Source organism: Accipiter gentilis, chromosome 29 (genome assembly GCF_929443795.1).
Source record: "Accipiter gentilis chromosome 29, bAccGen1.1, whole genome shotgun sequence".
NCBI classification, from domain to species: Eukaryota; Metazoa; Chordata; class Aves; order Accipitriformes; family Accipitridae; genus Astur; species Astur gentilis.
In genome coordinates, this window is record NC_064908.1 from 16,900,451 (window position 1) to 16,928,206 (window position 27,756).

Consider the following 27,756-nt stretch of genomic DNA (forward strand, 5'->3'; position numbering starts at 1 on the left):
GTCGGTGCCCTGGCTGGCGAGCTTACACCACAGAGCTGAGCTGGTCCTGCCTGTACAGGGAGCAGCCCAGAGGACACACAAACCCAAACAGTACTGGCAAAGCAGCTGCGGGCCAAAACACGTTCATGAAACTCTTCCTTCTATAAATTCAGAGGCTACACGCAGCAAGGACCCAGATTCCAATGGCACTTGCCTTTGGGAGTTTCTTTTACTCTCTGGGGCACGACACAAGAACGTCTCTCCAATTAGCATCAAGGGGCTGCACGGCACCACCGTGTTTTCCTCATTTCAAACCCAGGGACTGGTGCAGGCGGGCAGCACTCCCTGGGCACCAACATGCTCCCATTGCCACGGCCAAAAACTGGCATTTGTCTTTATTCTCACCCTCCCACAAATGGACAAGGCCATCGTTTAGGTCTGGGGAAGATCAACCCTCCCTGCCTTCCACACAGCCATCGCACGCTGAGGCAGCCCTTGAGCACCACGACCAAAATTGAAGCAGGTATTGAATGTTTTGCGGCCCAGGGTTGATTTTTTTAAAGGGCCTCAGGTGCCAGTTACCGCTGAAGGCAACAGAAGTCGGTGCTTAAAATCCCTCTGAACTTTGGAGCCACAGGGAAACTTTTTGCCCAAGTGGGACCTGAAGCTCCGGCTGTGACTGGGGCAAGATGGGATGGAGGGATAAACCTGTACTTGCAGAGATGGGAAGAACATACCTGGAAACCCCCTGGGTAAAGCCAACGACCTCACGGTGCAGAAGAACCTCGCAGGTAGCAAAGCATCCACGGTGTCAGGCCAGGCAATGGCCCTGGACCCCCTGCCCCTTCCCTCCACGGCCCCCACGAGCGCTCCCACCCCAGCACCGGGTCCCCAGGGCACAGTCAGGGCAAGGTGACACCCATCGGAACAGGGACAGATGCAGCAAGGGACCGGAGAGACGGCAGGTTTGGAGGCTACAGCTGTATTAACAGCAGAGTTAGTTAAAAAAATTCATTTCCAGGCAGCGTGAAACTACATTTTGGAGGAAAGAGTTTCCAGGAAAGTCAAAAATTGAAACCTCTTCATTTGCAGTCGAGCAAAACACTGTTTTCAGGCCAATTAACCCATGGGAAAGAATTATTGCTGTAGTGGTATTGATTCATTTAGAAAACAGAGCAACAAAATCTGGACTTTTTGGAATCTCTTCCTCCTCTTCCCCTCTAATTTGACCTAAATTTGTTTGACGAGTTCGCTGCAGACATTTGCCCGGCTCTCCCAGCAGACCCTGGAGCCAGCTAGGGCAGCCGGGGGCCAGGAATTGAGCCAGAAGCTCCTAATGGCATCTTCCCTCTCCTCATCCCGGCGTCCACAGCACCCGCTCGCCGGCCCCGCGCTGCCGCACTCTCAGTAAAAGCCTTTCACTCGCTTGTTGTCCGGGTCGAACGGGGACTTGGTGTGTGCTTGGGCAGGGTAGGTCACTCCCATCCGCTCCAGCTGGTAGCTGCCGCTCTTCACGAAATCCAGCGAGACCTGCAAGGCAGAGCCGTGGCGAAACCCCTGTTAGGTGCCGCGATGCACTGGTGAGGCACCAGCTCCCTGCCAGCATCCCAGCTCCATCACTGGGCAAGCTCCCACAGCACCCCGCAGATCTGCTTTCTGCAGAAAAACCCAGCTTTGCCATCCCAGAAGGACGCACAGAGAGGAGAAAACCAGATTTGTAAAAGTGCTCAGCTAAAAAAAAAAATAAATAAAAAGAATGCAGTATTTATTGATTTTGGAGGTTTGGGGTTTTTTCCTGTGGATTTTTTCAGTGGCACCCAGGGCAAGGTGCACTTACTGCTAGGCTGTGGGAGCTTATTGCCAGAACAACCAGGCTGGATGGCACACCCCAACGGGGTCAGCCCTGGCTGCGGGAGGGGACCACGGTGGCAGCCAGGACGTCACCGCTTGGCATGACGAACGTGAGCTGTCCCCTCTGCCCGCAGGGCTCACCCAGAGCCAGGCAGTGCTGGCAGCTGAGACACCCCGGCACAGGGAAGGGCTGTGGGAAGTTGTCAGCGATTCAGCAACAAACAGAATTTTTGTTTCTCTGCTCTCCATCTCACCCCCTGTACCTCTTCTGCTCCTCTGACTCCCTAGTCCTGATGCTGCGGACACATCCCCATCCTGGACCCCCCTTCCCAGCGCGGGGAGCGTCACACCGGGTCACTGAAGGGCCGTATCCGTGGGATGGAAACTAAAGGGCCACATGCAACACGGCAAGGCTCTGAGCAGCCGTGCTGGGCATCCCACTGCCAAGGAACTGCAAAGTGGGGGGGTCTGTGTGCCCTCCTCCAAGGTTTCGGGGTTGGTGTGGGGTCTGGGTCCAGCACCGAAGCCCTGATGGGGATGGTACGGGGCAGGATCCGTCCCCCGAGCGACCTCCCCTCCCTGCACAGCAAAGCTCCCGCCTCCTTCCGCAATGACTGCCCAAACCAAGTGGGAATTATCCCAAGGAGCGGCGAGATGAGGGCTGCACATTAACATCTGCTTAACAAGCGCTGCTTCCTGGCTGCAGCCAGCCGGAGCGGCCACGCAAAGGAGCTGGCAGAGCTGGGGACCCCACGGCGTGACCACCCGTACGCCGTGCCTTTCTCCACCGTTGCCATTTCGGCCCCCGCAAAGCCCAGCAGGCAGCTGCCTGCTGCCAGCCCTGCCGCACGCTGCGGTGGCAGAGCTTTCCCTGCAGCGGGTGTGTGAGCGGGGAAGAGCGGCACGACGGATGCACCCGGTGGGGATGCACTCAGTGCCGCTTTGCCGCATCGGTGCCTCGCTGGAGGCAGGAGGGGACTGTTGTATGTGTGTGTCCCCCCCGCCACCGCCATCTCCATCCTGCTGCCTCCATCACGCTGCCTGGGGCAGGCGGGGGCGGCCGGGAGAGTGAGATGTAACAGGATGGAGAGAGGGAGAATGGGAAATGGGGAAAAGAAAGGAAGGTCTAGGGGGGAATATTCACCGTGGGGAGAAAAGGTGGTCCACGGGGGCTGAGGGGACAACTGGAACACAAAGCCACTTGACTTGGGAGTCTTGTGCTGATGTGGGATTAAAAGCCAAGGCAAGCAAGAGAATAAAAGCACAAGCATATGTACTGCTCCTGGTTTGCAACAGGGAGGGTCCCGGGGGATGTCATCCACAGCCCTCCGTCCCCACCTGGGGCCCCTGGCATCTGCCTACAGCACGCTGCTTAATGAGGGCATCTGATTTACTATCCAGGAGTCTCCCAGGGTTAATTAAGAGCCTGCTGGGTTCCCATTGGCCATTGCTCCCTATAACATACGTTATTTCACTGCTGCAATTAAATACTCAGTTGCAATTAACATCAGAGGCAGTGCTTAAGCTGGAGAGCATCGCAGAGCAACAGCCGGTGAGACTGGCCTTGCTGCCAAGCCGCGGCATCCCTCACCCTCCAGCCTCCGCCACGGCGGGGGGCTGCCCCATCGTGCTCCCCAGACAGCAGCGGGTTTGCAATGAGCTTGTGCATACGGCTTCAAAACCAAACAAGCACTATGCTCCCCCCCCGCCAAGCAAGCCCCCCGCAGCTGCAGGGAAGAAGGTGCAGCCATCCCCGGGGAGCTGGCAGTAGCAGGGGGTCTGTACTCACCGGACCCCCCGCGGGATCACGGATGTAGCCGTAGGCAATGGTTTTGTCGATGGCAAATCCAAAGTCTGCCCGACGGATGTGGCCGACCACCTTGCCATCCCGCCAGACCGCCTCCAGGCCGAACATCGGCACTTTCCTGCAAGGCAAAGGCAGAGCTGCCATCAGCAAAGCCCCACATCAGGATCCCACGGGGCAGAAGGGTTTGGGGGGACCGGACCCCGGCTCTGCCCCGGAGCAGCCCACGTGCCGGGGCTCCCGCTGCCTACAGGTTCATTAAGCTCCCCGCGCTGATCCCAGGTGCTGGCAAAGCCCCTCCAGCCCCACTTGCAAAACCTCCCGCTGTTCTGGGTGAAACAAGATAAACCCACTCCTTGTCACAGCATTTCCAGCTCCCATTAAACATCCAGCTGGGAATTTACGGTGGGATTTAAATTAGAGACGGAATTAGAGCATGGAAAACAGATGAATCGGCTTGCAACTGAGCTCCGCGCGCATTCCCCAGGATGGGGATGGCTGAAGGTGCTCGTCCTGGGGCAGCCACCGGCGTTGGGTGCTGAGCGGAGCCCAGCGGTGGTACTCACTCCTCGGTGGTGAAGCAGACGAGGCGGCGGAAGATGCCCTTGGCTTTCTGAGCCTCCACAGCCTCCCGGCCCAAGAAGGGGATGCCAGACTTGAGCTTGCAGGTAAAGGCCAAGCCTGCTTCTAGTGGAGTATCGTCGGGGCGCAGGTCTGCGTGCCAGTGCCTGTACCCTGCAGAGAGCAAACACGGGTCACCCAGCCTCTCCCTGCCATGCCAGCAAGCCCAGGGTGGGCAGCATCAGGAGACCAAGACGTCACCCATCCTTTTTGGACACCTCTGTTGCCCTCGATTCACTTGGCCCTGGACAAAGCACCCCCGAGAGAAGCCCGTATTGGGGAAATCTCAGCAAGGAGCACTGGGGCTGGTAGCATCTCTGCCAGTAGCTGCCAGACCTCCAGTCACACTAACCCACCCTCAAAGCTGGGAAAAACTTATTTGCCCCGCTCCCCTGGCCGGAGGCAAAGCAATGAGAGCTGTTGTAAGGAAAGCAAGAAACCTTTCTCGATGCTGAGGCTGTCGATGGCTCTGTAGCCAGCATTGGTAATGCCGTGCCGGGCACCCGCCTGCATCACCGCCTGGTAAACCTTCACGCAGTCCGCCTTGGGCACGTGCAGCTCCCAGCCCATCTCGCCGACGAACGACAATCTCATGGCCCGGACCTGCGAAATGTAAGAAGCCAAACACCCCTGTGGACAGAGCCGGGCTATGCGGCATGAGAGAAGCCACAGAGCTGCCCTTCGCCACGGCACGAGGAAAGCCGGCTCACCCGGGGAAACTTTTGCCAACGCCCTGCTTTGGTGGAAGGCGTTTCTTTGCTCTCCCTAGTGCACGAAGCCAGGGTCAGACTGAATTTCTTGTTTCTGGACAGCCTAAGCTCGGCACCTCAAACCCACAGCCGTCCCCAGCTATTGGCAGTGCCCAGAAGGGATGGCCAGCAAGCCGAGGGGGCTGTGGCCAGCATCCTTTGGCCACCGATCCCATGGCTGTCCCACCAGCTGGGCTGGGGTTAGTCATGATGCTCCGGCTCCAGCCGGGCTTTTGTCTCCCTCTGCTGATCCCTCGATGCCAGAAGAAAGCCTGTGGGCACCCTCAGCCCCGCATCTCCCCAAATCAGCCTGTCTGATGGGGAAGCTGGTCCCCAGCAGGACTGTCCTGCTTCGGGGTACTTTGTGGTTGCTGTCCCCCAGGGATGTCCCCCACTTGGGATGGTGCTGCCATGGCAGAGGCACCCAAAGACCCTAGGCTCCCAGGCAGGGGCTAAGCCCGGCATCCCAACCCGCACCCCGCTCACCCCGAGGGGATGCTCAGGTTCCCCCCAGCAGAGATTGTGCCCCAAAGCGTTACTCTCTGCTGCCAAATTAGCTCCACGTCGAACGCGTGAAGCTCCAAAGAGGAACGAGCAGATGGGCACAGAGGACTCGGTGCTTCTCGGGGGGAGAAGCCTCATCCTCGGAGATATGCCTGCCTGCACTCCCGGGGCACAGAGCCCCCAGCCGTGCTGGGACCGCCCTGCCCATGTTCCCCTTGCTTCTTGCCCAGGCAGGCTTGCCTGCATCCTCCTCTTATCCCTACTGAAACAGGCTGTATCCCCAAAGCTCTCCAGGCCGGTTGGGACCACCCCAGCTCAGGCATCTTCCCTGGAGATGCAGCTCAGACTCAAGGGGTATTTCCCTCTGCTTCATCCCTTTGGATTTCTCTGCTTCCTCCCCCACAAAAACCCCTGCAGTTCATCCCTTTGGATGCACATCAACTGCAAATGCATACCTCGCTTTGGGAGAGAGATTAACTGAAGAGTTTCATGTGAGATCGTGATCTGCAGTCTTAATAAAGCAGTTTTCAGCTAGGAAGAGACTTCCAGGCTGGTTCTGCTGGCCAGGCACGCTCCGCAGCTTTGAGGCTGGCTTGCCCATGCTGGCTCTGGAGGTCGTTGGGGCAGAAGCTGCATCTTGCCATTTGCTAAGCTCTTACTACAACCAGGAGCTGGTCCCAGCTGTGCTCAATAATCCCAGGTATAAACAACAGACAACAGCAGCCGCTGCCCAAAACAGGCAGCAACAGGCAGGAGAAGTACCAAAGGGGTGCCTGGGCTCTTGTCTGTGAAGATGGCCGGTGGGTGATGGCTGAGAACCCAAATCCATCCTTGCTTCCCCCAGCACCCTCCTGCTCTACTGGCACTGCAAAAATAATGTCCTCAAGCAGAGTTGAAGGCAGCTTTTAAGATGCCTTAACCTTTACAACAGAAGTGGAGAGGAGGAAGGAACGCCATAGGTATTGGTAATTTATTTTGAGCCTCCTCAAAAGAAGCTGTGCCGGGGAGCCAGCCTTCCTTCGGTCCCTGCCACAGCCCCGCAGCGATGCACAAAGGCTTTTCAAGGTGCACAGACACAAGGGGTGCAGAGAAGCTTTTCGCTCCACACAAAGGTGTCGGCTAATTAGGGAACAGCCAGAGATCAAGCTGCTGCAGCCAGTACCATCTTCATCATGGCAGGAGATGCTCTGGGGATTGACAGGCAACTTCCCGGCTCATTAACCCTGCCTGCGACTCAGTAGTCAGTGCTGCAGCTAAAGTGCACTTTACTTTCAGGAGCAAGTTACTCCTGGGAGAAACTCCCCCTCAAATCACCCCTGCTCCAGGGGAACGAGCATCCCGGCAAGAGCGGTGAGGCAGAGCAGTGCACCATAGAAAACAGGTATCCTGGAGGAAATTGGGGTGCCAGTCATTAGCTTTGCACAGGCAGGGGTTGGGGTTGCACCCACGCATGCGTACCCCAGGCAGGGGTGCACATCGTGCCATGGAGGCCAAGGGGGATGTCAAGGGGTGGGCTCAGCTGCTGCTGCCGGATTTCTGCTGAATTCCCTTAGGAACAGGTTTTCCTGTTAGATTTCAACTGGAGCTATGAAATAACATCAATTCCTGGGTCTTTGAGCAGCAATTCAAAAGCATTTTAAGTATTCTAGAAAATGAAAACCTGAACTTCACCCTGTATCCAGCAGTGAAATTCAAAGCGGGACCTTTCTCTGCTGTTCAATACAATGAGAGACGCTATATATAAACTCACAAACCAATCGGTAATTTCCAGAGTCATTAACTCTGCTGGAACTCTCCTTTCACTCTAGCTGATTTTGTTCAACTACTGAGTTAATGCATGAAAATCTCAGCGATAACTTTTTAAAGATGTTGGGTTCAGTTTAATCCCCCTGGAAGGTGATAGTATCAGCAAAGGCTTCAGCCTGCTGTCCTGAGAAACCCTCCTACTCTAATTTCAGCGTGGGATGGAGTCCTCTGTGCTCATCGTGCAGTGGGAGCCTGAAGGAGACATCCCAAAGGATGGTGCTCCCCCCAGCCCAGAGCCCTCGCACACCCCTCGGGCAGGAAAGCTTTCTTCTGACAGTCAGGGCATTTACACCCAAAAGCAGCCACAAAATTTCTGCCAGCTATTTCTTCCACACAGGGCCCAATTATTTTTTGTAAACTTGAAGTGAAATGCAAATAAACTAATCACGCTTTTCAAGACGGGAACATTTATACACCTTTCCTAGGGGATGAGTAGATTTTACAAGATATTATCACCTTGCCATAGGCATGACAGGGGAAGACTGGGGAGGATTTAACTCACTGGTGGGGACTAAAATGCGACGTATTGGACAACCTGCAACAATGGATTGGCTTTTGGGTCCTCCGTGCTGCTGTTTCCCCCCCAAGGGACGCTGGACACGCTGGGTTTTCGGCACCTGGAGCACAGGGCGCACTGATACTGATGGTTTGGAGGATTAATCCGAGTTGGGCAAAATCTGTGACTGAGTTAAACCACCCTAAACCCTGGCTAGGCTCTTGCTCACAAATCAAGAAGCCTTAATTTGATTTAGCAGCAATCCCTTCAGCAGCCAGCTGCATTCGAATTAAAGCCACTCTAATTCTGAATGAAAAGTGGCTGCGCACGGCTTAACCCAATTTCACTAATATCCAGCCTGCCTCCAGCTCCCCGTTTTCCTGCTGCCTTTTATAAGATTTACTGCTGCACCTTCACTCCCTTTGTCTCCCATCAGACACCAGTCTGAGAACCAGAGCGAACGGTCGGCGCGGTCCCTGCTGCCAGCCGGCTCCTCCGGGAGGGAGAGGGATGCCCCGGGACCGCTGCCTGCCCAGATTCCCATGGGAAGGATGGGGTACAAATTCGAACATCTCTTCCAAAGGGGTGTTTTTGCAACAGAAGGAATATTTCACATGGGGTAAACATCAATAAGAAACCAAGGCAGAGCTTCTCGGGCAAACCTTGCAAAAGCTATTCCCCGACACCAAAACTTGCCAGCAGCAGGTTTTCCCAGAATGTTTCTCTTTTGACAAAACGACACTTCATTGTCACCAACTCTTCTATTTAGGATGTTTCAAGCAGGCTAAATCAGCAGCTTCACACATGACAAAACTCCCCAAAGAACTGCCATCACCCCCTTCCCCCAGGGATAACTTCATACCACATTCATCTCCGCTGGGCGAGGCGGGGGAGAGATTTAAGGTTCTTTTCTCGCTGCCCTGCACCAGGTGAGACGGAGGAGTCCAACTAAGCAGACAGCGCTGCGAAACCTCACAGCAAACCCCAGGGACTGATCCACTTCTTTGCAACACAGCCAGTGACACCAAACCGCTTTAGGCTGAGCCCTCCTCCCTCGACACCTCCGAGCGATGCCACGCGAGGTGTTAAAGCCGTCGCCGCGGGTCCCGACAGAGGTGCCAGGCTGCCAACCTGGGTAAGGTGCATCTCCCACGGCTCACTGAGGACCGTCGCACTCAGGACGGCAGGCACGTGCCTGCCCCGTGCTCTGCGGGCAGGCAGCGCAGGGAAAGCGAGCTCACCTCTGTCTGCAAAACACCCCACCGGCACTGCCTCCCCTGGCCATGCATCGTGGGGGCAGGAGCCGGCCAGCACCCCCCACCCATGACTCCCCACCAGGCACCCAAGCCGGGCAGCAGCGCTGCTTACCACGGGCACCCCAAAATTCTTCTCATCCCCTCGCTTCAACGCCGAGGAGCTTAGCCCGAGGCGTTAGCACGGAGCATTACCATTTCTGTGCTTTTCTTGCATAACCGCTGACGCGAGCCATGAAGTCTGGGCAAATGCAGGATGATCTGTGCTAGTACACAGAGCTTAAGGTTGTCAAACTTCTCCTATGATCAAATACACTGGCTCCGCAGGCTGCCCAGCCCTTACCGCCAGTACTTGACACGCTTTACATTAAATTGTCCCTACGAGTAGGGCAAAAAGGAGGGGATCTAGAGTGTCAGAGAAATCTATCACCAGTGCTCACCCCTAATCTGTGGGAGGTGTCTCTTGTTCCTCCAACACCGCTGCAAAGCCATAAGTCACCATGTCCCTTCCCCAAGCTCAGAGCGGGCTACGACACTGCCAGGCAGGCTGGGAGAGCAGGTTGGCACTTGGCAAGCAAACAGGGAGGAAAACACGCCAGGTTTTGGCCTTTTCCGACATAAAAAACCCTCCCAGCTGCCCATTGAAGCAATGTGGAGGCAGGCGGAGGATGCTCAGCATCCTAGCAGAGGATGCTCGGCTGTGCAGGCTGGTGGGTGGTCGCCCCAGTGAACAGACCTCCCTGGGAAACCGGGAGGAGGGCTGGCCCCGTCCTACCGTGCATCCTGCGGCCGTGACGAGTTTGTGGGTGGAGAAGGGGAAAGCTTCGTTGCTGAGGTCAGTGTCGAGCACTTCTTGGAGGACGACGCGGCTGTAGGGAAACAGCAAAGCGGCCGCGGTGAAAGGGATGTAGCTCGCCAGCCTGCTCTGAGGGTTATCACTAAAATTTGCTTTCTCATCTTGTTGGCAAGAAAGACTCGTCCCTCCAAAGGGGGGCTGACGTGGGTGATATGCCATTGCTGTGAGAGCCTCAAAAGAAATTCCAATTCCCCAGCAAAGGGCATATTGCTCCAGCCAGACCATCGCCTGGTGCCGTGGGGCTCACACCTACCCCTGCCCGACACAGGGACCTGGCTCGTGTCCGAGGCATCCCTCCATCCCTCCACGGTCAGGATGCAAGGAGGGGACCGCGATGCTCTCCCCACACTCACCTCAGGGGGCCCTGAATGCTCATCATGCCCAGCTCCTCCGAGCAGTCAAGGAGTTTACACTGGAGCTTCATGTCCTGCAGCACAGAGGTGATGTGCGACCAGTTGTGCTGAGCCACAGCCCCGCCGATAGCCAGGTAGTAGCCATCCCCTGGAAGACACCCCCCCGCCGGCAGCCTTTCAGGCTCGAGAATGTTGGGCTGGGGGTGATGCCCAGCTCAGGTCGGGGCTGGTTTTGCTCTCCAGAGGCTGAGCTGCAGCCCTGAGCCTCTCCAGCTTGCATAGCCCAGGGGGACTGCCAAGAAAGTGGGGGGTTAAATAGTATTGGGGCAAGGGAGGGCTTTGGGGCTCTGCTAATATTCGTGCTGCCTTTTGTGGGGCTCAGCACAGTGAAAACCGAAAGACCATTAAAACCTGAAACAAGAAAAGGTAAAAAAAGCTGTTCGAGCCCTGGAGGTGCCTGTAAGCATCACGGGAAGAGAAAAAACTCTTTATCCCTTGAGACCAACAGCAAAAGCGTCTGCTTTTTTGTCCCAGTACAGAGCGGATGCCAAAGTGCCAAGGGAGCCGGGAACTACAGGTGGGAGCAGGGAAGGCTGCAGTGACGGGGCCATAACCAGTGCAGGGACCGCACTGTATATACGAGGAGGAATTTCATCCTGTCAGTAATCCTGGGTGGAAAAATCCCCAGGGATGGGGTTTGAGAGCTGATTAATATGTAATCAGTCTTTCCTCTGTCTTTTCTGCCGCTACAAAATTGCTCTCTGATAATCTGTCATAACGATAATAAGTGCAGCCACCTACTGTAATTAGAAAAATAGACTTTGCTGCGATTAAACTCCTCCATCGCCCGACAAACCCTGCAGCTCTGCCCTCCGCTTCCTCTCACCCTTCTGCCCCCCCCCAAACGCCCCAGACGAGAGGGATGCAGGATTCTCCCACGGCGAAGGAAGAGCTCGCTGGCACCCGATCACGCCGGGGCAAATGAGGCGAGATCACCCCCCTAGTGCCCACCACCTCGGGCTGGTGCTGGGGGCTGCACCGCTGCAGGGCTGGTCCCTTCCCAGCAGCGACTCTGAGGGTGACACTGAGTGGGGACAAGGCTCCGTGGGTACTGGCCACCCCGGTGCAAACCTCCCTTCTGGTGGCAGCTCTGGTGAACCGGGCACGGCGTTTGGCAGCGCTGCTGGAGACCAGCTCAGTGTCCTCCTCCTCCTCCTCCTCCTCCGCTGCTGCCTAATGCCATTTCTGCCCTCTGGGCTGACTGCTCTGCTGCTTTTCAATTCCTTTTTATTGCAGCTGATAAGGACTTGGGGAGAGGGCAGAGCCGCCAGCCCGGGCTGGACAAACCCAATAATACGGATGAGCAGTGCAGGCCCCCGGGGACAAGAGGGATAATTGGGTTACAGGGACCGAGGGGTGGAGGTGGAAAAAGCCAGGTGGCTGCCATTAGGTAAATGTAATCACCCCAGCGCCTGCGGCACCCTGAGTGTGGCCGGGATGGAGGAGATGCTGGCGGGCCTCGGACCTAACCTGCTTCCACGGCTTCCCGGGATTGGGAAAGGTCTTTGTGTGTATTGTCACAGCTGAAAAAGGCAGCGGGAGAGACTGGGAGCTGAACTGCGGGAGGGTAAACACACCCCAGTGATCCCCCCGCCAGCCCCACGGTGGGTGCAGAAACATGCCTGACTCCAGCATCCCCATGCTCAGGGCTTTTACCTTCGAAGGCGGGGGCCAGGGGGGAGGCTGGGTCCCCAGGACTGATCCGGCTGACGGTCAGGTCACTCTCCACGCCGCCCCGCTTATTCAGCATGCAGGTGTACACGGTCGAGCCTGGGGGAAGGAGACGGGCACCGCTGCCCATCAGCCAGCCCTGGCACAGAGCCCCGGCCCTGGCAGAGGGAGGTGGGTAGCAGGAAAATTTGTCCTCATCGTTACATCAGCTGTCACTGCCTGGGTATGCCCTGACGGACCCTGGATGTCCCAGCACCAGAAGGGGGAGAGGACCAAGGCTTTTTCCTTTCCAGTTCTGCACGAGGAGCTGAAGCTGCCTCCTTGGAAGTGCCATAAGCTGCCTCCCAGCCCCAGAGGAGGTGCCAGCTTCTCCCCATGCAAACCGCGGCTGGCGAGGGTCGTGCTTGGTTCACTCCAGTACCCATCACGGCTCCAGCTGTGAGCCACAGCTGGAGCCAGAGGGCCAGACAACCCCCCACTCCCTCACCCCCCCCCAGCTCAGAGCACATTTGCTCCTGTGTAAATGAGAGCAGAAGCCAGCCTCCGGTGAGGACAGGGAAAGCAGTCGCTCTCCCACACTTCCCATACCCTCTGCAAAAGCAGCATTTAAAAGAAAAGCCAGTTTGGGTGTCCCCCCCCTGGTTTGTTTTGGTGTAAGGTGTGATTTCCCAGGGCAGTGCTCAGCAGAGGCAGCGTGCAGCCGAAGCCAAGGGGACTGAGCCGGTACCTGGCGCTTTGCTCACATCGGCAGTAAACAGCCAGTTCGCCGCTTTTGTTGCTTCAGGTCCAACCAGGTAGAATTTCCCAAAATAAGACATGTCGAAGAGAGCCAGGGCATTTCTGCACATTAAGCATTCATTCTTGATCTACAATTAAAGCAGACGCACCGCTGAAGTTGAGCCATATTCTCACTTCACAAAGGGAGACACACATTAAAGCCATTTATGTAATGGGAAACACTATCAAGACGCTCGCCTGGTGACTTTAAAGCCTGCAAGGCTTCAAACACTCCTGGAAAATCAGGTATTAAATGTAGCAAGTCTGACAGGCCTTTCTGTGTGCTCAATCCCATTCTTAATGTCGCTAACACAGAGATAATTATCAATAATAATAGTTAAATTTTATGAAATTGGCTATTTCCCCCAAGCCGGTCTCAACTCTTTTATTTGGGAAAGCAGCAGCAAAATCCCTGTCGCCTCTCCACTGAGGTTTCCGAGCACGGGCCACGCATTTCTCTTAATCTTTTTGGAACATTTTCCCCAGTTTTGGGCAAAGCTCGCTGCCTCCCCTCCCTCTGAGCCTCACCAACTCCACCCAAAGCTGCAGCGTGGCACAGGCTCTGCTGCCTCTAACCCCTCCCCGGCTCCAGATGTGCCCAGCGGTTTTGGCCCAAGGGAGGGCTGCACCCCTGCACTCACGATGTCATGGTGGGGGGGGAAGTCGAAGGTGTACTCGTCCCCCAGCAGCTGGTTGTAGGTGTAGTCCCTGTGGCGCTCCTGGCCGTACGCACCGTAGTAATCGTAATCCAGGACCTGGAGGGGGGAAGAGGGAAGACGGGGACAGTGAGGAAGATGATGTGAGGCTGAAGCCAAGGGGCTGCTCTTCACCCCGTGCCAGGAGAGAAGCGGGTCCGTGAAGGACCTGGCTGTGGTGATGGGTCCTCATTCCAGTGTCCCTGCCCATGGTGATGGGTCCCCATCCCAGCATCCCTGTCCATGGTGATGGGTCCCCATCCCGGCATCCCTATCCATGGTGATGGGTCCCCACCCCAGCATCCCTGCCCATGGTGATGGGTCCCGATCCCAGCATCCCTGCCCATGGTGATGGGTCCCGATCCCAGCATTCCTGCCCATGGTGATGGGTCCCCATCCCGGCATCCCTATCCATGGTGATGGGTCCCCATCCCAGCATCCCTGTCCATGGTGATGGGTCCCCATCCCAGCATCCCTGCCCATGGTGATGGGTCCCCATCTATCCATGGTGATGGGTCCCCATCCCAGCATTCCTGCCCATGGTGATGGGTCCCCACCCCGGCATCCCTGCACATGGTGATGGGTCCCCACCCCAGCATCCCTGCCCATGGTGATGGGTCCCCATCCTGGCATCCCTACCCATGGTGATGGGTCCCCATCCCGGCATCCCTATCCATGGTGATGGGTCCCCATCCCGGCATCCCTACCCATGGTGATGGGTCCCCATCCCAGCATCCCTGCCCATGGTGATGGGTCCCCATCTATCCATGGTGATGGGTCCCCATCCCAGCATTCCTGCCCATGGTGATGGGTCCCCACCCCGGCATCCCTGCACATGGTGATGGGTCCCCACCCCAGCATCCCTGCCCATGGTGATGGGTCCCCATCCTGGCATCCCTACCCATGGTGATGGGTCCCCATCCCGGCATCCCTATCCATGGTGATGGGTCCCCATCCCGGCATCCCTACCCATGGTGATGGGTCCCCATCCCAGCATTCCTGCCCATGGTGATGGGTCCCCATCCTGGCATCCCTACCCATGGTGATGGGTCCCCATCCCGGCATCCCTATCCATGGTGATGGGTCCCCATCCCAGCATTCCTGCCCATGGTGATGGGTCCCCATCCCGGCATCCCTATCCATGGTGATGGGTCCCCATCCCGGCATCCCTACCCATGGTGATGGGTCCCCATCCCAGCATCCCTGCCTATGGTGATGGGTCCCCATCCCAGCATTCTTATCCATGGTGATGGGTCCCTATGCCGGCATCCCTGCCTGCAGTGATGGGTCCCCTCCCTGGCATCCCTGCCTGTGGTGATAGGTCCCCACCCTGGCATCCCTGCCCGCTGCATATAGAATTGAGATCAGTGCCTGTCGTTTGGGGGCATTGGAGGCAGACGCTGCCTGTTGCAGAGGGACAAGCGGACAGACAGACACAACAGCACACACAGATCTCCCTCTTACCGCTGTTATAGGGAATTAAAGCCCAACAGCTTTTATGGACCCGTTTTGGGGACATGCAACTGCTTGTGGCATATCGGACATCCTGCACACGCAGGATGCATCCTAGATGTGCTGGACACAGCCGGAACCCTCCAGGCTGAATGTCCCCCAAAACGTGTGCTGTGCTTACCGGGGCTGCTCCCCTGGGGCTGAACCAGCCGGGCCTCTCCCAGCCATGCCGCTCCTGGAAAACGCAGCCCTGTCGCAGCAGCTCCTATGCAAGTGAAGCCGGAGAAATGGGAACAATTGGTTTAAAAAAAAGCCTTTTCACTGCTTTTGGAGCAGCACCCAGGCTGCCCTCCTCGAGTGCGTGCTCAAGACCTGGCTTGTGACCCCTTGGCTTTGGCTATCAGTAGCCAAAATCAGCTCTGCGGTTTGTCTTTTAAAACAGTGGCAAACCCCAGCTGCCTGCAAATTCCCCGATATTTTTGTCCCCCCAAGAAAGGTATTTGCCTCAAAGGCAGCTGACAGGCAGGAGTCCGGCAGCCCAGCTGTGCACCCTACCAAAGCTTGTGCGAGGGTGCACGAATTACTGACTGAGAGATGCTAAACCCAGAGTGCAACACTCCCCCCGATGTTTACAAGATTAATTATATAATGATGTTTAAGATTTATATAGCAAGCTTCTCATTCCTCCTCTGTGCTCTCAGGAAAATCTCTCTGCACACAATTAATTAGGGATCCATTAAGATATTTTTGTTTGGTGCCTTTGTTCAGAAAAGAATAGATTTTGTTGAACATTTCAGAAATGATTCAGTGCCTATTTATAAAACACAGCAAATGTTCTGGAGCTGCATGTATAAATACCAGGCTGTCAGTCAAATGGGCATCGCTTATTAGACATGCTATTAAAAAATAAATTGCATCCTCGGTGACAGAAAACAACTAAGCTGTCAACCAAACACCGGGGGACGGTGGGGAGGGATGTCTGTTTTACTGCTTAAGCCTCCGCTCTCCATCGGAAGAGGAATAGTGTGATATGAATTAGCGATGAGCAGAAATGGGCTCGAGAAACGTGGCTGCTCCTTGCTGGGGCTGGGACTGGCAGCGATGGGGGGGGACGAGGCACCAGCCCTGGGTCACCCCCAGCATCTTGGGAGCGGTGGGTGATTTTGGGGGCTCTGAGCTGCAGTTGCTGCAATGCTGCTGATGCAGCAAACCACTGGAAACTGTTGGGTTTTGGTGGTTTTTTTTTCTGAAGTGCTGTATCTTGAAAGTGTTCACCTACGGAAATTTGTGCAAGGAAGCAGCTGGCAAAGGTGGGAGCAGGGAAGGAGCCCTGGCTGGCGGCTCCAGGGAGCAAAACCAGCAGGGACTGAGTGGGTGCCGGCAAAACTGCCTCCGCGGAGGCACAGCTGCTCCCCACTCTTCCCACACCCCTCCTCGTGCCCAGGTCTCGCTCTGCATCGCGAGACGCCGTTTTGGGGAGGAGAAGCCGCTGCTGTGCTGCGAGTGAGACACGGCGAGCAGGAGGCAGGAGATCCCTGCGAGCATCCAGCATCCCGCAGCTCTTGCGACTCCCCCTGAGCCTGACTGGCAGTGAATAAAATAAGCCTCCGAGCCCTTCTCTCCACTTTTCCCTTGCCTAGCGACCATCACCGGGCTCTTAAGCCACATCTGCTAATTTAAATATTAGAGGAACGCTTGGCACCTCTACCATTAAACTGTCCACGGCCCCAGCACCCTCGCAGCGTGCACCCGGTGAGCAGCACACTGTTTTGGGGAGCCATGCAGCTGCGGCCGCTCCTTGCCACCTCTTTTTTTGCTGCAGGGATGCTGCGAGGGTCTTCCCATCGCTCCTCGCAGGGCAGCCCGGGTCGGGGTGCGCATCCTCACCTCGTGCAGGGGGTCCTTCCTCACATTGCGCCCCGCCAGCGGCTCGTCGTGGGGGAAGACGACGGAGTAATTCTTGGCGTAGGACTCGTGGCTCCGCTCCCGGATCCAGCGGTTGTTGTCTGTGAGGGATTGGTGAAACCTCCTGGAAGGCAGGGAGAGGGCAGCGTCCAGATAAGCCCACCAGCTCACCGGGTGCCTCCTGCTCCGGGCTTGGCCCTCTCGGCCAGACCCAGATGTGGATGCAGCTGCTGTGGTGTAAAATGGCTATTCCTGCACCAGTTTCACTGGTAGGAGAGCAGAGGAACCAAGCAGGGCTTGGTGCTGGCCATGCCGCGGAGCTGCCCAGCGGAGCCGGGCGCTCGCCGCAGCCCCCAGTGAGCTCCCCAGCCCTGCTCCAGGAACACGCACCCCAGAGCAACTGGGAGCAGGATACAGCCCTGCTGGGGAGGGGGTGGGGGGGGAATAGAAAAAGAGGAGAATTGAGGTTAATTTTGCTTTGCTTCAGCGTGGGGCCGGCCTCAGAACATGCCTCGCGCACTGCCTGGGTTTAAATGCAGCCCTGACGAAGGAAAGAGCCCTGGACATTCCTTACGTTTTTCTCCCTAGGCTGAAAGACAAATAAGACCTGAAGCATTTTAAATTTCTTTGACAGATTTTCATCTTTCGAACCGAAAAGCTCCTTGAAGGAATGTGCCAGCTCAGCACACACTCAGGTTATTATTACCAGAGACCGATAACTCACGGAGAGCAGCCCCGGGTGCCGGTGGCACCTTTCCCGTCCTCCGGCTTCGGCAGGCAGGGGAGCACGGCTCTCCGAATTACCACCAGCTCCTCTCCAGCCCAAAGCCCCCAGGTCTGGAGAAAGGGAGGGAGGCAGCAGGTGAAAGGCAAGACAAAATGTTATCCATAGGGCCTTTTAAAACAAGACTTTTAAGTTTCTTTCCCGCTGCTTGGGTGCAGAGGAGAGGCAGGGCACCGGGGCTGAGCCCTGCAGCAGCGCAAGCGATGCAAGCGATGCTCCCCAAAAAGCAGCCGTGGGCTCGCTGTGAGGGCAACTGCCTCTTCTGCTGGCAGGGGACAGGCAGCGGGTGACACATGGCATGTCGCTGGCACCCATCTGCCCCGTCAGCCCCAGCCCCTTCACCGACACTCTGAATTTTTGACAGCGGCAAGAGGAGCAACAGCTGCCAGATGAAATATTTACAAGCGAGTGTTTTGAGAGGATAAATATTTAAATGCGTGGAAAAGGGAGTTATTTCAAGAGGAGCTTAGTAATCATCACCAAAAGAAAAAAAGAACGTGACTGGCGCCAGCTCGACGATGGGGCAGACGGGATAAGGGGGATGCTCGGGTAATCCAGATGTGAGGGCTGGAAAGCCCCCGGCCACTGTCGGAGCGGGGCTGGGGTCCCGTGGCACAGGTCAGCTCCACAACGGCTGCGGTTGTGCCAACCCGCCTGTCTGACGGTGCAGCGGAGCCTGTCCAGCCCAGGGATGTCTCCTTCCCGAGTTTGGCCCATCGCTGGCCCGGCTGGTGGAGGAAGGCTGGTGGAGGCATCTCCTGCTGACCTCTGCAGGCACCAGCACCGACTCCCCTCTCCTCCCAGCCCGAGTCAATGGGGTTCTTAGCTTTGCCACTAAAGCAACATGATCTTAAAAGCTTTGTCCCTGACAAGGTGGTTGCTGTCGCTAGCAGCCCTATAAGAAAGCCCAAACCCAATCAAATATAATCAAGCAAGTCAAAAGCAATTACAGAGCCTACATCTGCACAGTCAAAACTCCTGGCCCGTGTTGTGCGGCAGAGGAGGGGGAAAGCTAATCTTTCTCCTGTTGAAATCATCACCCCCGATTATTAACTTAGAGGATTAGGCACGGCACTAATTGAACAACAACAAAACCCAAACGTAATTACCCTGTCCTTTCCCATCGCTGCAATCTCCTCGTGTCTGATGGAAGCTGTTTGCGTAGAAGTGGGATGAGGCAAATGAGATAAACCCCACGTGTAAATTCATTAAAGCCATCGAGCATAATTGATTTCAGCTCCACGGAGGGACACAGGCTGTGGCACAGACGCTGCCCAGACACCCTCTCCCAACGCCAGCACCCATCCCTGCCTCGGAACCCGTCCCTAAGGAGCACCCAAGGACGAGGGGTATCAGCAAAGGATATCAGCGGGGACCTGGGGCAGCCGGGGTGACTTGCCTGATGTCGTAGCCGTACATGTCCTTCTCCGGCCGCCCGTGGATGATCCAGTGAGCCAGCTCCTTCCCGCAGCCACCTCCCAGCATCATCCCTGGGGGAAGAGGCGAGGACCCAGCTGAGGCCAGGAGGCCAAGCGCGGCTGTGGGTGCCGGGCTCTGCCCGGGATACGATGCCCGCGTTGGGATGCCCGAGGGATGATCCCTTCAGGTCTCTCTTACCAGCGCTGTTGAAGCCACAGCCGAGGAAGAAGCCTCGGACCTCTGGGGCTTCCCCCATGAGCGGCTTGTGGTCGGCTGTGAACGACTCTGCAAGAGAGAGAGAGGGATGTGCCAGCGAGGCCAGGAGAGGCGTTTTGGGGACACACCACACGCTTTAAGAGCAGGGTTCCTACAGCTTCCCGTGCTGGCCTTAGCGTGCTCCTGCTCCCAGAGAGGTCGATGGGGCCAGAATTGGACCAACACCGAGTACTTCCCAGCATCCCAGCTCGGGCATCCCCTACCTGCACCTCTCCAACAGCGCCCAGGCAGCAGAAGGCAAAGGGACGGCTGCCCTGGTTACTGGGATGCCCAGCATCACCCAGGTGCCTTGTGCAGGCTCCTGAAGCAAATATACATACATATATATACATATATTGGCTTCAGAAGCTTGCACGCATATACACGTATGCAGGCGCACACATGTATATGCTCGGTAACTGTGCCCTCCGCAGCCCCGGGCAGCTCAGCGGCGCTTTGCTGCATGCCCGTACTACATGGGGAGGACCTCAGTGTTGGGGTTTAGACTGAAAATTTGTGAAGCAGAATGAATCCCCAACCAGAAGGTGCATGAGGTGCTGCGGTGGCTGAAGCAGCCTCTTGCTTTCTCCCAGTCCCCCAGCCAAGGGGGCTGCACCGACCTGTTTGTTGCCTCTTCAACACCTGGGCCGTATTTCATGATGATGACTATGTTTCACCTTCATCGATTTCTGCTGGGAATTTTCATGAATTTCAGCTACTTTATTCCACTGAGGGATTGCTGCTGCTGTTGCCCAAGGCTCCTGTGCTAATGCTATCTCATTCTGCCAGCTCCTGCTCCCCACAAGGCTATCAACCACAGCCCCTGTGCAAATCCCTGCTAGGCAGGACAGAGCAAAACAACCCTGACAGAGGTGTGCGGTTCTTCTCCCTGTTTTATGGTGGTTCATCCATCTGTGTGAAAGGAGAGAGGGAAGACAGAGTTCGGTCCGGTCCTTCCCCCACCCAAAAACGCCCAGTTTGTTTCCCAAGAGCAGAGCCAGAAGAATATTTCCACTTTTCACCAAAGCAGCTTCTCACACGCCAAGATCCCCATACTGATACGCCAGGCTACAAATTCACCGAAGGAACGGAGCGGCACCCAAATTACCTGCCCTTCACCAGCGGTGCACGCCAGCCCCGCTGACTTTGCACTGGGACGGATGCTGAGCGCTCCCGCGGGACCTTGGCCCGCTCGGCTGCAGGGTTGGATTAGCAGCTGGAGGAGAAACAGCCTAAACCACCCCGATTTGGTCTGCTTTCATCCCCTGTGCCCGAAGCACAGCACGGTAACTGTTCTGGTGGTGAAATATTTACCGCGCAGCAGAAAGGACAAGTGTTTGCTATTTGCTTCGGCCCAGCGTGACTCGGCTGTCGCAAGCAAACCAGCTGCTGGTTTAAATCAAGAAGTAGAAAAGGAGGAGCGCTGACCCTTTGGAAATTACATTACTGTACTACAAACGCTAGACATTTATCTATAAGGAGTCAGCTCCCCACCAGAGGCCACCAGCTCTGCTTACACCACAGTTTAATTAAACCCGCCGTACCCAGGACCAAGGCCTCCACCTTGTACGTGTCATGTTTTATCTGCTGCGGGGCAGGAGATGTGCCCTACTTTCCCCTTGTACAGCAGCACCGCTCCCTCCCCAGGAGGGTTTCCCTTTAAGCGCTACAGCAAAAATGGATTTTTAAAAAAATTTTTTTTTTTTTTTAGCATGCGGTGGATTTCAAGGCCAAGTGTGCAGGGTTCAGGTTCGATGGCTGGCATCACTTCCATCTGCTGCTGCAGCGATGCCATGGCCTTTAACTCCGCACCAGACAGCCTGGGGTGTAAATCTGGGTAAATCTAACGTCATCGGCCCAGAAGCAAGTAGTAAAAATAATAACATAAGATAACACTTGGTAAAACAATGGCCACTGCTTGGAAGAAATCTGCCCCTTAATTCCCCAGTCCGGTAGCCACAACATCAGCCGTAAATCTGCGCTAGCCATCCCCAGTTGGGACCAAGACAATAAGCTCCCCAGCTATTTCTCCACCTAGGCTAAGCCTGGGATGCCACCCCTTGGAAGATGACACCATTGCAACCAGACCACAGCCACTTTCTCTGCATTCAGAGAGGTTTTTCTTCTCCCCAGGACATGAAGTTTCCCCTTGCCTCCAGCAAGATCCTTGGAGGAACACAGCCGTCACCATACCACTGCAGCCACGTTACCTGGCCCACAGACGGTGGATTTAATGCCTGTTTTCTCCAGCACCGGTACTCTGTTGATGGCACCTTCAATGTGTTGCATAAAAACATCCCAGTCCAGATCAAAGAGGCCAAAAGCAAATTTTTCAGATACCTAAAGGTGGGAAATGGGAATCAGGACACAAAATAGAGTACAGCTGATGGTGTAAGAACTTCTCAGTTCTAGCAGCCTTGGAGAGTGTAGAAAACAGATGCTGCTTTGCAGACTCTGGTTTCTTTGGGTTTTCATGAACAGCCCAGCCAAGCCAAAGGCCTGGGGCAGAGCCCGAATTAAGACACCTGTGCCTGGATAAAGGGATGATGCAGCAGGGCAGGGACCGCACGGTGACCTCTCAATCCCCGCAGCCCAGCCTTTTCATCCCATTGCTGTTGCCTCTGCATCTTCTATCTATGCCACAGAGAGACCCAAAGGGAAGATGCTGTCCTGTGCTTTCCCCACCACCCATGCGGAGGTTGTACCCGCAGGAGCCGGGGGCTGAGGCACTCACGCCTGCACCCACCCCTCCGAAGTGGGTTCCCTGGAAACCTGCCTCGTTCCCCCCCTGGAAAAACCTCCCGGCACTGCTCACCTCCTCCCAGAAGATGGGGTTTGACTCATATCCACCCACGGAAAGGGCATCGCCTTGGAGACGGAGATATACCGAGGCATCGTGATCGCGAACGTTCGGCATGTTCTGCAAAAAGGGGAGGGGGAGCAGAGGGGTGAGAGAGGGACGAGAGCTACGGGGAGACCCCTAAACTGCTCTGGCGAGGCTGAGCGGGATGACCTGAGGGTCTGGGGCGCAGGGTCGGCACCTGCAGGCACGACCCGCCGAGGACGGGAGCAGCGGTGGCTCCGTGGATATTCCCTCAGCCCTGAAGTTTGGGTACCCGCGTGCCCAGGCACCCAAGCTAGAAGCCAAGCCTTGCACAAATCCTGCCTAATCAGCAGCTGGTGAACTCCAGCGCTGAGGGCAGGAGCTGTTGGTGTGGGTGCATTTTGCAGAAGCGCGAGGGCAGCAGCACCTCGGCTCTCCGGCTTGTTCCTCCGCGGCACAGGCAGCGCCGAGGATGCTCGGGGGGAGCGGGAGCAGCCGCTGCGGTCGATCCCGGCTTGGAAAGCATCGTTCCTCTGCCACCCACCTCCGCAGGAGGATGCAGCAGCACAACACGCGGGCAGCAGCGCGCAAAGAATGAGGGATTTGTTCTTGTGAACAAGAGATAGAGAAACATTTAGGTAGCGCGGAAGTATTGGTGTTGGGCCTGCTGCATTTCATGTTGACGGATGGAATTAAGTGGACTGAATGGGAGGCACAGGGGTCTGCAAGCCGCAGACTCTTCTCTGAAAAGTCTCTTTCTCACCGTGTTTGTACGCCACAGCAGAATTACTGGGATAGAAGTGTAATCATTGACACCAGCGCTTTCTAAAACGAGGCACCTCAGACTGAAAAATCAGACGCAGACTGTGTCAGCAGGATGGAAACTAAATAATGTGTCACCCTCAAAGCCCTGGCACCTGAGTGAATGAAGTCTCCCTCGACTCCTAAACAACTCTCTGTAGCCGGACGGCAGAAACATTTCTTGGGAAAGTTTAGAAATGCTTGGAGAGCTACACCTCTGCCTGCTGGGGATTGGGGCTTGTTCGGGAAGTGTTTGGCATCTTTATTAACGCTGCTATCAGACACCAAACACATCAGAGACCCTATAATAATTCTACCAAGACCAAAAAAAAAAAAAAATAAAAAACCCATCCTGCTAGTCATAACATTGTTAAATATTAAATACGACTCTGTTAAAAGTAGTCTGATAGTCCTGCTAGGAAGAGAAGCTGCTGGATGTGCACTTCCCCGGGTGCAGAGCCTGACCTGGCAGCACAGGCTTGCACTGAAGGCAGGAATGTTTGGGGGGTCCTGCACTCCGGGGGTCCTGGGGGGTCTTTCCCATCTCACCCTGCTTTGTGCAGGGGGGCAGGAGGCAGCGCTGTCCTCCAGAGCAGAGGAACCGATCCGCAGCCGCGCGGGACCGACCTGAATGCCCTCGATGCGCTCCGTCACCACGTAGGCGTGATGCATCCCCACCAGCGGGACGTGCACGCCGGCCAGCCGGCCCAGGGCTCGCGCCCACACGCCTGCGGAGAGAGCGGCCCCGCGCTGAGCACCAATCCGTCCTCCAGAGACCTGCGGTGGTCTTGGGGTGACAGCCAGATGGAGGGGAACGAGGACCGACGTAGACCCTCCGGCTCACGGGGTGCAAAGCCACCCGCTGCCCTGCGGCCACAGCCCCGGTCCCCCACTTTCCCCGCCGTGCTTTGTGCCCCGTACCCGCGCAGTTCACCACGCAGGGAGTCTGGATGGTCCCGTGGGCAGTCTCGACCGCATATACCCTCTTCACCCCAAAATCATCAGCTCTGACCTGGATGCCGGTGACCGGGCAGTTCTCGATGATCTGGTGACAGAGGAAGGGCAGCAGAGTCACGCAGGGTCGCAAGGGCGGTGGGACGACCCGGCTCGCCTGACATCTACCCCCCAAATCTGGGAAAGGTGAATCTAAGCAGCGGTCTGGCACTGGCCACGTCCCTTTCCCAACAGCTAGTGCTGTTACCGCTGATAACAACATACCCCTCCTCAGCTGCAGAGTTAACCCGCTGCTCTGTGCACCCACAGCTGCAGAGGGGGTTTATTATTTACACGCACCAAGGATGGGCTGGTAGTCCCTGCCTTGAGGAGTGGATTGTGTTACTTGACCCCAAAAACCTCTGCTCTCCCAAGGAACCTGCCTCGGGCACTGCTTCGTCTTGCTCCTAAAGGTCTTTTTTTCATCCTGTATATTCCCTGGATCTCATGGTTTCTGCCAGCTTTGCTGCTGTGACCTGAGCAGCTATCAAAGCTGAAGAGGACAACACCCTTCTTGGGCAAAGACCTGATGCAGCAGGACCAGCTCTGCTCCGGTGGGAAAGGAGGAGCTGGGGAAGGCAGAGGATGAAATCTCCTCCCAGGGTCAACAGGTCAACAACTAGTAATTACTAATTAGGAACTACCGTAGCGCCTCTGGCAGTAGCTGCTCTGGCAAGAGTTGAGCAGGTACCAGCTGGATCCATGGTGCCATCCTTGGGGACGTACAGCGTGCCGTACAGGTCATCAATGTTCATCAGCGGGTACAAGTCCTTGGTCTGCGACGGGGTCAGGACGTAGGACTCCACGCCGTACACCTTCCCCAGCTGCCAACCGGACAAGAAAACCGGGAGCTCAAGCAGGTAACAAAAGCTTCGCTCATCACTTGCTGCTGGAGGAGGAGGAGACCCCCAGGACGCGTTTATCTCCCAGATGAGGCAACTGCTGCCCCAAGGCAAGCCCTAAATCCAGCGTGGGGTGGGACGGTCTGCACAGATTTCAGGGAATATGGTCCTGTATTTGCAAACAATCCGCCTGTGCAGCTGGAAAAAGGATGCTACCGCTATCTGAAAGGGCAAAAATCCATGGCTGGATTTAACCTTGCCTACTTTGCCAGCCTTTTGCCCAATTTCAGCAGCCTTACAGAAGCCAGAAAGCTACCCTGGAAGCCCACCCCAGGCCACTCGCAGCTCTCCGGGTGGGAAGCCAAGGCCATTTGGAGACCCGGGGTCTCCGCAACCTTGGGAGCCCCATCCCTGCTCCCGTGGGCAGGAGATAAACGCCACCTCCTACAGCCCACCCGGCCAGGGGAGGACACACCGAGGGGCTTCACCCTACCGACATGAGCCTCTTGTACTCATCGAGACGCTGCTTGTTGGAAGCGATGAAGAGCCCTCCGTTCTCCACCCAGCCCGTGTGCAGCCCCGTCTCCGCCGGCAGCTCCCGGCTGACCACGTCCCGCGTGTGCGCCAGCAGTTCCACTTCCACGTCGCTGGGACGAAGCTGCCACAGCAGACCTGGGGTGGAGGACACGCACGCAACAACACAGCCCACGGGTGGGACAGGGGATTCCAATTCCGCCCCCACCCCCTCCATCGCAGGATGCAGAGAGGGTCCTCCGCCATCCCACTCGTGGCCTGGGTCACCCTGCCAGGGTTCTTGCTCCATCTCGTGGAGATGTGGGAGCCCTACAAATCATCGGTTTCTATTTTCCTTGGGCATTAAATGAATGGGAAAAAAAGAGTTGCTGGAGCAGACTACCCCAAAAGAGACAAAATCCCCCAAAAGCTTATTGAATTAACATCTTCTAGCGCCTCCCTCCCTGTTAAAGAAAACTGGCTTAAAGAAGGATAAAAGGTGTGGAAATAAAGTGTTTAGTTTTCCCGTGATCATATAAAACTTCAAAAAAAAAAAAAAAAAAAAAAAAGAACATTTTGGGGATGTTTTCCTAACAAAAAGCTACACCAAAAGGAAAAACAGAACCCCTAAAATTCTCCACATTTAAAGCCCAAACTCTCCGACCCATCCGGACCCAGCCTGCGCGACGGATCCCCTCCACGGACAACGGCACATCTCAAACCGTGGGCATCCCCGTGCCCGCCACCCCCACCCCAGGGACCACCCGTGCTGCGCCCACCGCCTCACCGGCCGTGTGCCAGGTGGTCCCCGAGGTCAAGCGGTCCCTCTCCAGCAGCACCACGCTGGTGACACCCTGCTTGGCCAAGTGGTAGGTGGTCTGGCACCCCAGGCTACCCCCTCCGACCACCACCACCTCGGCCGAGGGTGGTGGGGGCCGGCTGGGCTCCCCGCTCCCGGACCCTTCCTCCTTCAGCGTCTTCTGGTACGGGACGCTTTTCTTCGTCGTGGGACCCGTCGCGCTGCTGAAGGGTCGGGGGCTTCTCCAGGGGGGTGGCAGGAGGCGGGGGGTGGCCGCCCGCAAGGCGCAGCTCACGTAGGACATCTCTACCTGCAAATCCCAAAACCGCTTCGCTGGCACGGCTAGGGGAGCCCCGGCCAGCCTGGCTGCTCCCCACCGTTTCGGTCTCACCATGTCTCAGGGTGCTGAGCAGCTCATGGGTGCCAGAGTGAGACCCGGGGCACGTCCCTGAGTGGGCTGCTGGGACCCCCTTTCCAGCAGGGAAACGGGATCGCCGTTGCATGCGTGTGCACTCCTAAAGACCCTTCGGAGGGGCCCCACTTCAAAAAGGGGCTTGGAAATGCACGGGGCAACGCCTGTGCTCGCTCATGCCTGCAGAAACCACTTTTTTTTTTTTTTTTTTTTCCCCCTTGTATTCAAGAACTGTTTGGCCACAATGAAGGCACAAGGTTTGCTCCCTATCAAAAGAGGGCAGTGCAATGGCTGCGGGGACGGGACGGGGACAGATCCTGCCCGCAGACACCCCAGCCCCTGTACCCTGGGCTCCCGGCCAGGGCCACAGCTGGGGGTTTGCTCCGGACTCATGTTTTTGGGTGCACAAGCAGGGGTGCAGCAGGGTCTCCTGGGCAAGCAACACCCTTTCCCACACAAGCCACGGGCCGTGGCGGGGGACAGCCCCGGACCTCACCCCACCGAAACCCCCCGCTCGCTTCTACGTGGCCTTCAAACCCCCCACTGTCCCCCCCACAGCCCAGCAAAGCTGAAAACCTCCCACTAGGGAAATCCCGCGACACCCGCAAGAGTTTCTCGGACAGCCCACGGCAGGTTCCCACCGCCCGCAGCCGAGACTCCACTCACCGGCGAGGTTCGCTCCGGGCTGGCTTATCCCAGCCGTGACGACCGTGGGGCCCCTGCCTTCCTCCGATGCTCTCCTCCTCCTCCTCCTCTTCCGTGCACCGCCGTCCCTTCGGCCCCTGCTGCAAAAAACATTAACCAGTGCCGGAGGCGAGCCGAGCCAGCCCAGGCGGCCGGCAAATAGGGGCTTTCCTCCTTCTTACCCCTTCTTGTGCTTCTGCTGGTCCCCAACGAAGAAGAAAAGTCAAGCGGAGCGGAGAAATTCAAAATAGGGAGGAAAACGCCGCTTTTCTCCCCAGCTCGGTGCCCGGCAGAGAACAAACAGCCCAGCTGGGGCCAGCGGGGACTCGCAGCCTCTCGGGCTCGCTCGGCGGCTGGCTGGGGCCGTCAGCTGGATGCCAGAAAGCAAACACGGCGAGGAAAGGCACCATCTGACCCTCCTGCCGGAGTTCCCAGCAGTTAGATTTTAAAAGCAGAATTAAAAAAAATTTACACGTTTCCCGAGAGCTCAAAGCGAAGGTGGGAACACCAAAAAATTTAATTTAGAGGGGGTAGGAAAAGAAACGTTTGATTTAGATCTCCCACCTCGAAGGTTTATTGTTGCTCCTGCCCAGGACTC

The 27,756-nt window shown here is 56.5% G+C and overlaps 1 protein-coding gene across 2 annotated transcripts; it reads right to left on the reverse strand.

The window, feature by feature from the left end:
- Nucleotides 1-976: 976 nt before the first annotated feature.
- SARDH (sarcosine dehydrogenase) lies at nt 977-27,501 on the reverse strand. Of its 2 annotated transcripts, none has more exons than XM_049833040.1 (22): nt 27,341-27,501; nt 27,141-27,256; nt 26,051-26,372; nt 25,244-25,422; nt 24,553-24,732; nt 23,837-23,960; nt 23,543-23,643; nt 22,106-22,210; nt 21,501-21,630; nt 19,234-19,320; nt 19,016-19,106; nt 16,815-16,956; nt 15,109-15,192; nt 13,422-13,535; nt 12,731-12,869; nt 11,989-12,102; nt 10,273-10,420; nt 9,839-9,932; nt 4,696-4,858; nt 4,201-4,369; nt 3,620-3,755; nt 977-1,509 (listed from the first exon to the last, which is right to left on the reverse strand). In XM_049833040.1, exons 3-22 carry the CDS (start codon nt 26,364-26,366, stop codon nt 1,384-1,386), a joined length of 2,742 nt encoding a protein of 913 aa, XP_049688997.1. In that variant the 5' UTR covers nt 26,367-26,372; nt 27,141-27,256; nt 27,341-27,501; the 3' UTR covers nt 977-1,383. The 2 variants fall into 2 exon arrangements, with proteins under 2 accessions (XP_049688997.1, XP_049688998.1); XM_049833041.1 differs by having other exon boundaries at nt 27,141-27,259.
- Nucleotides 27,502-27,756: the final 255 nt, after the last annotated feature.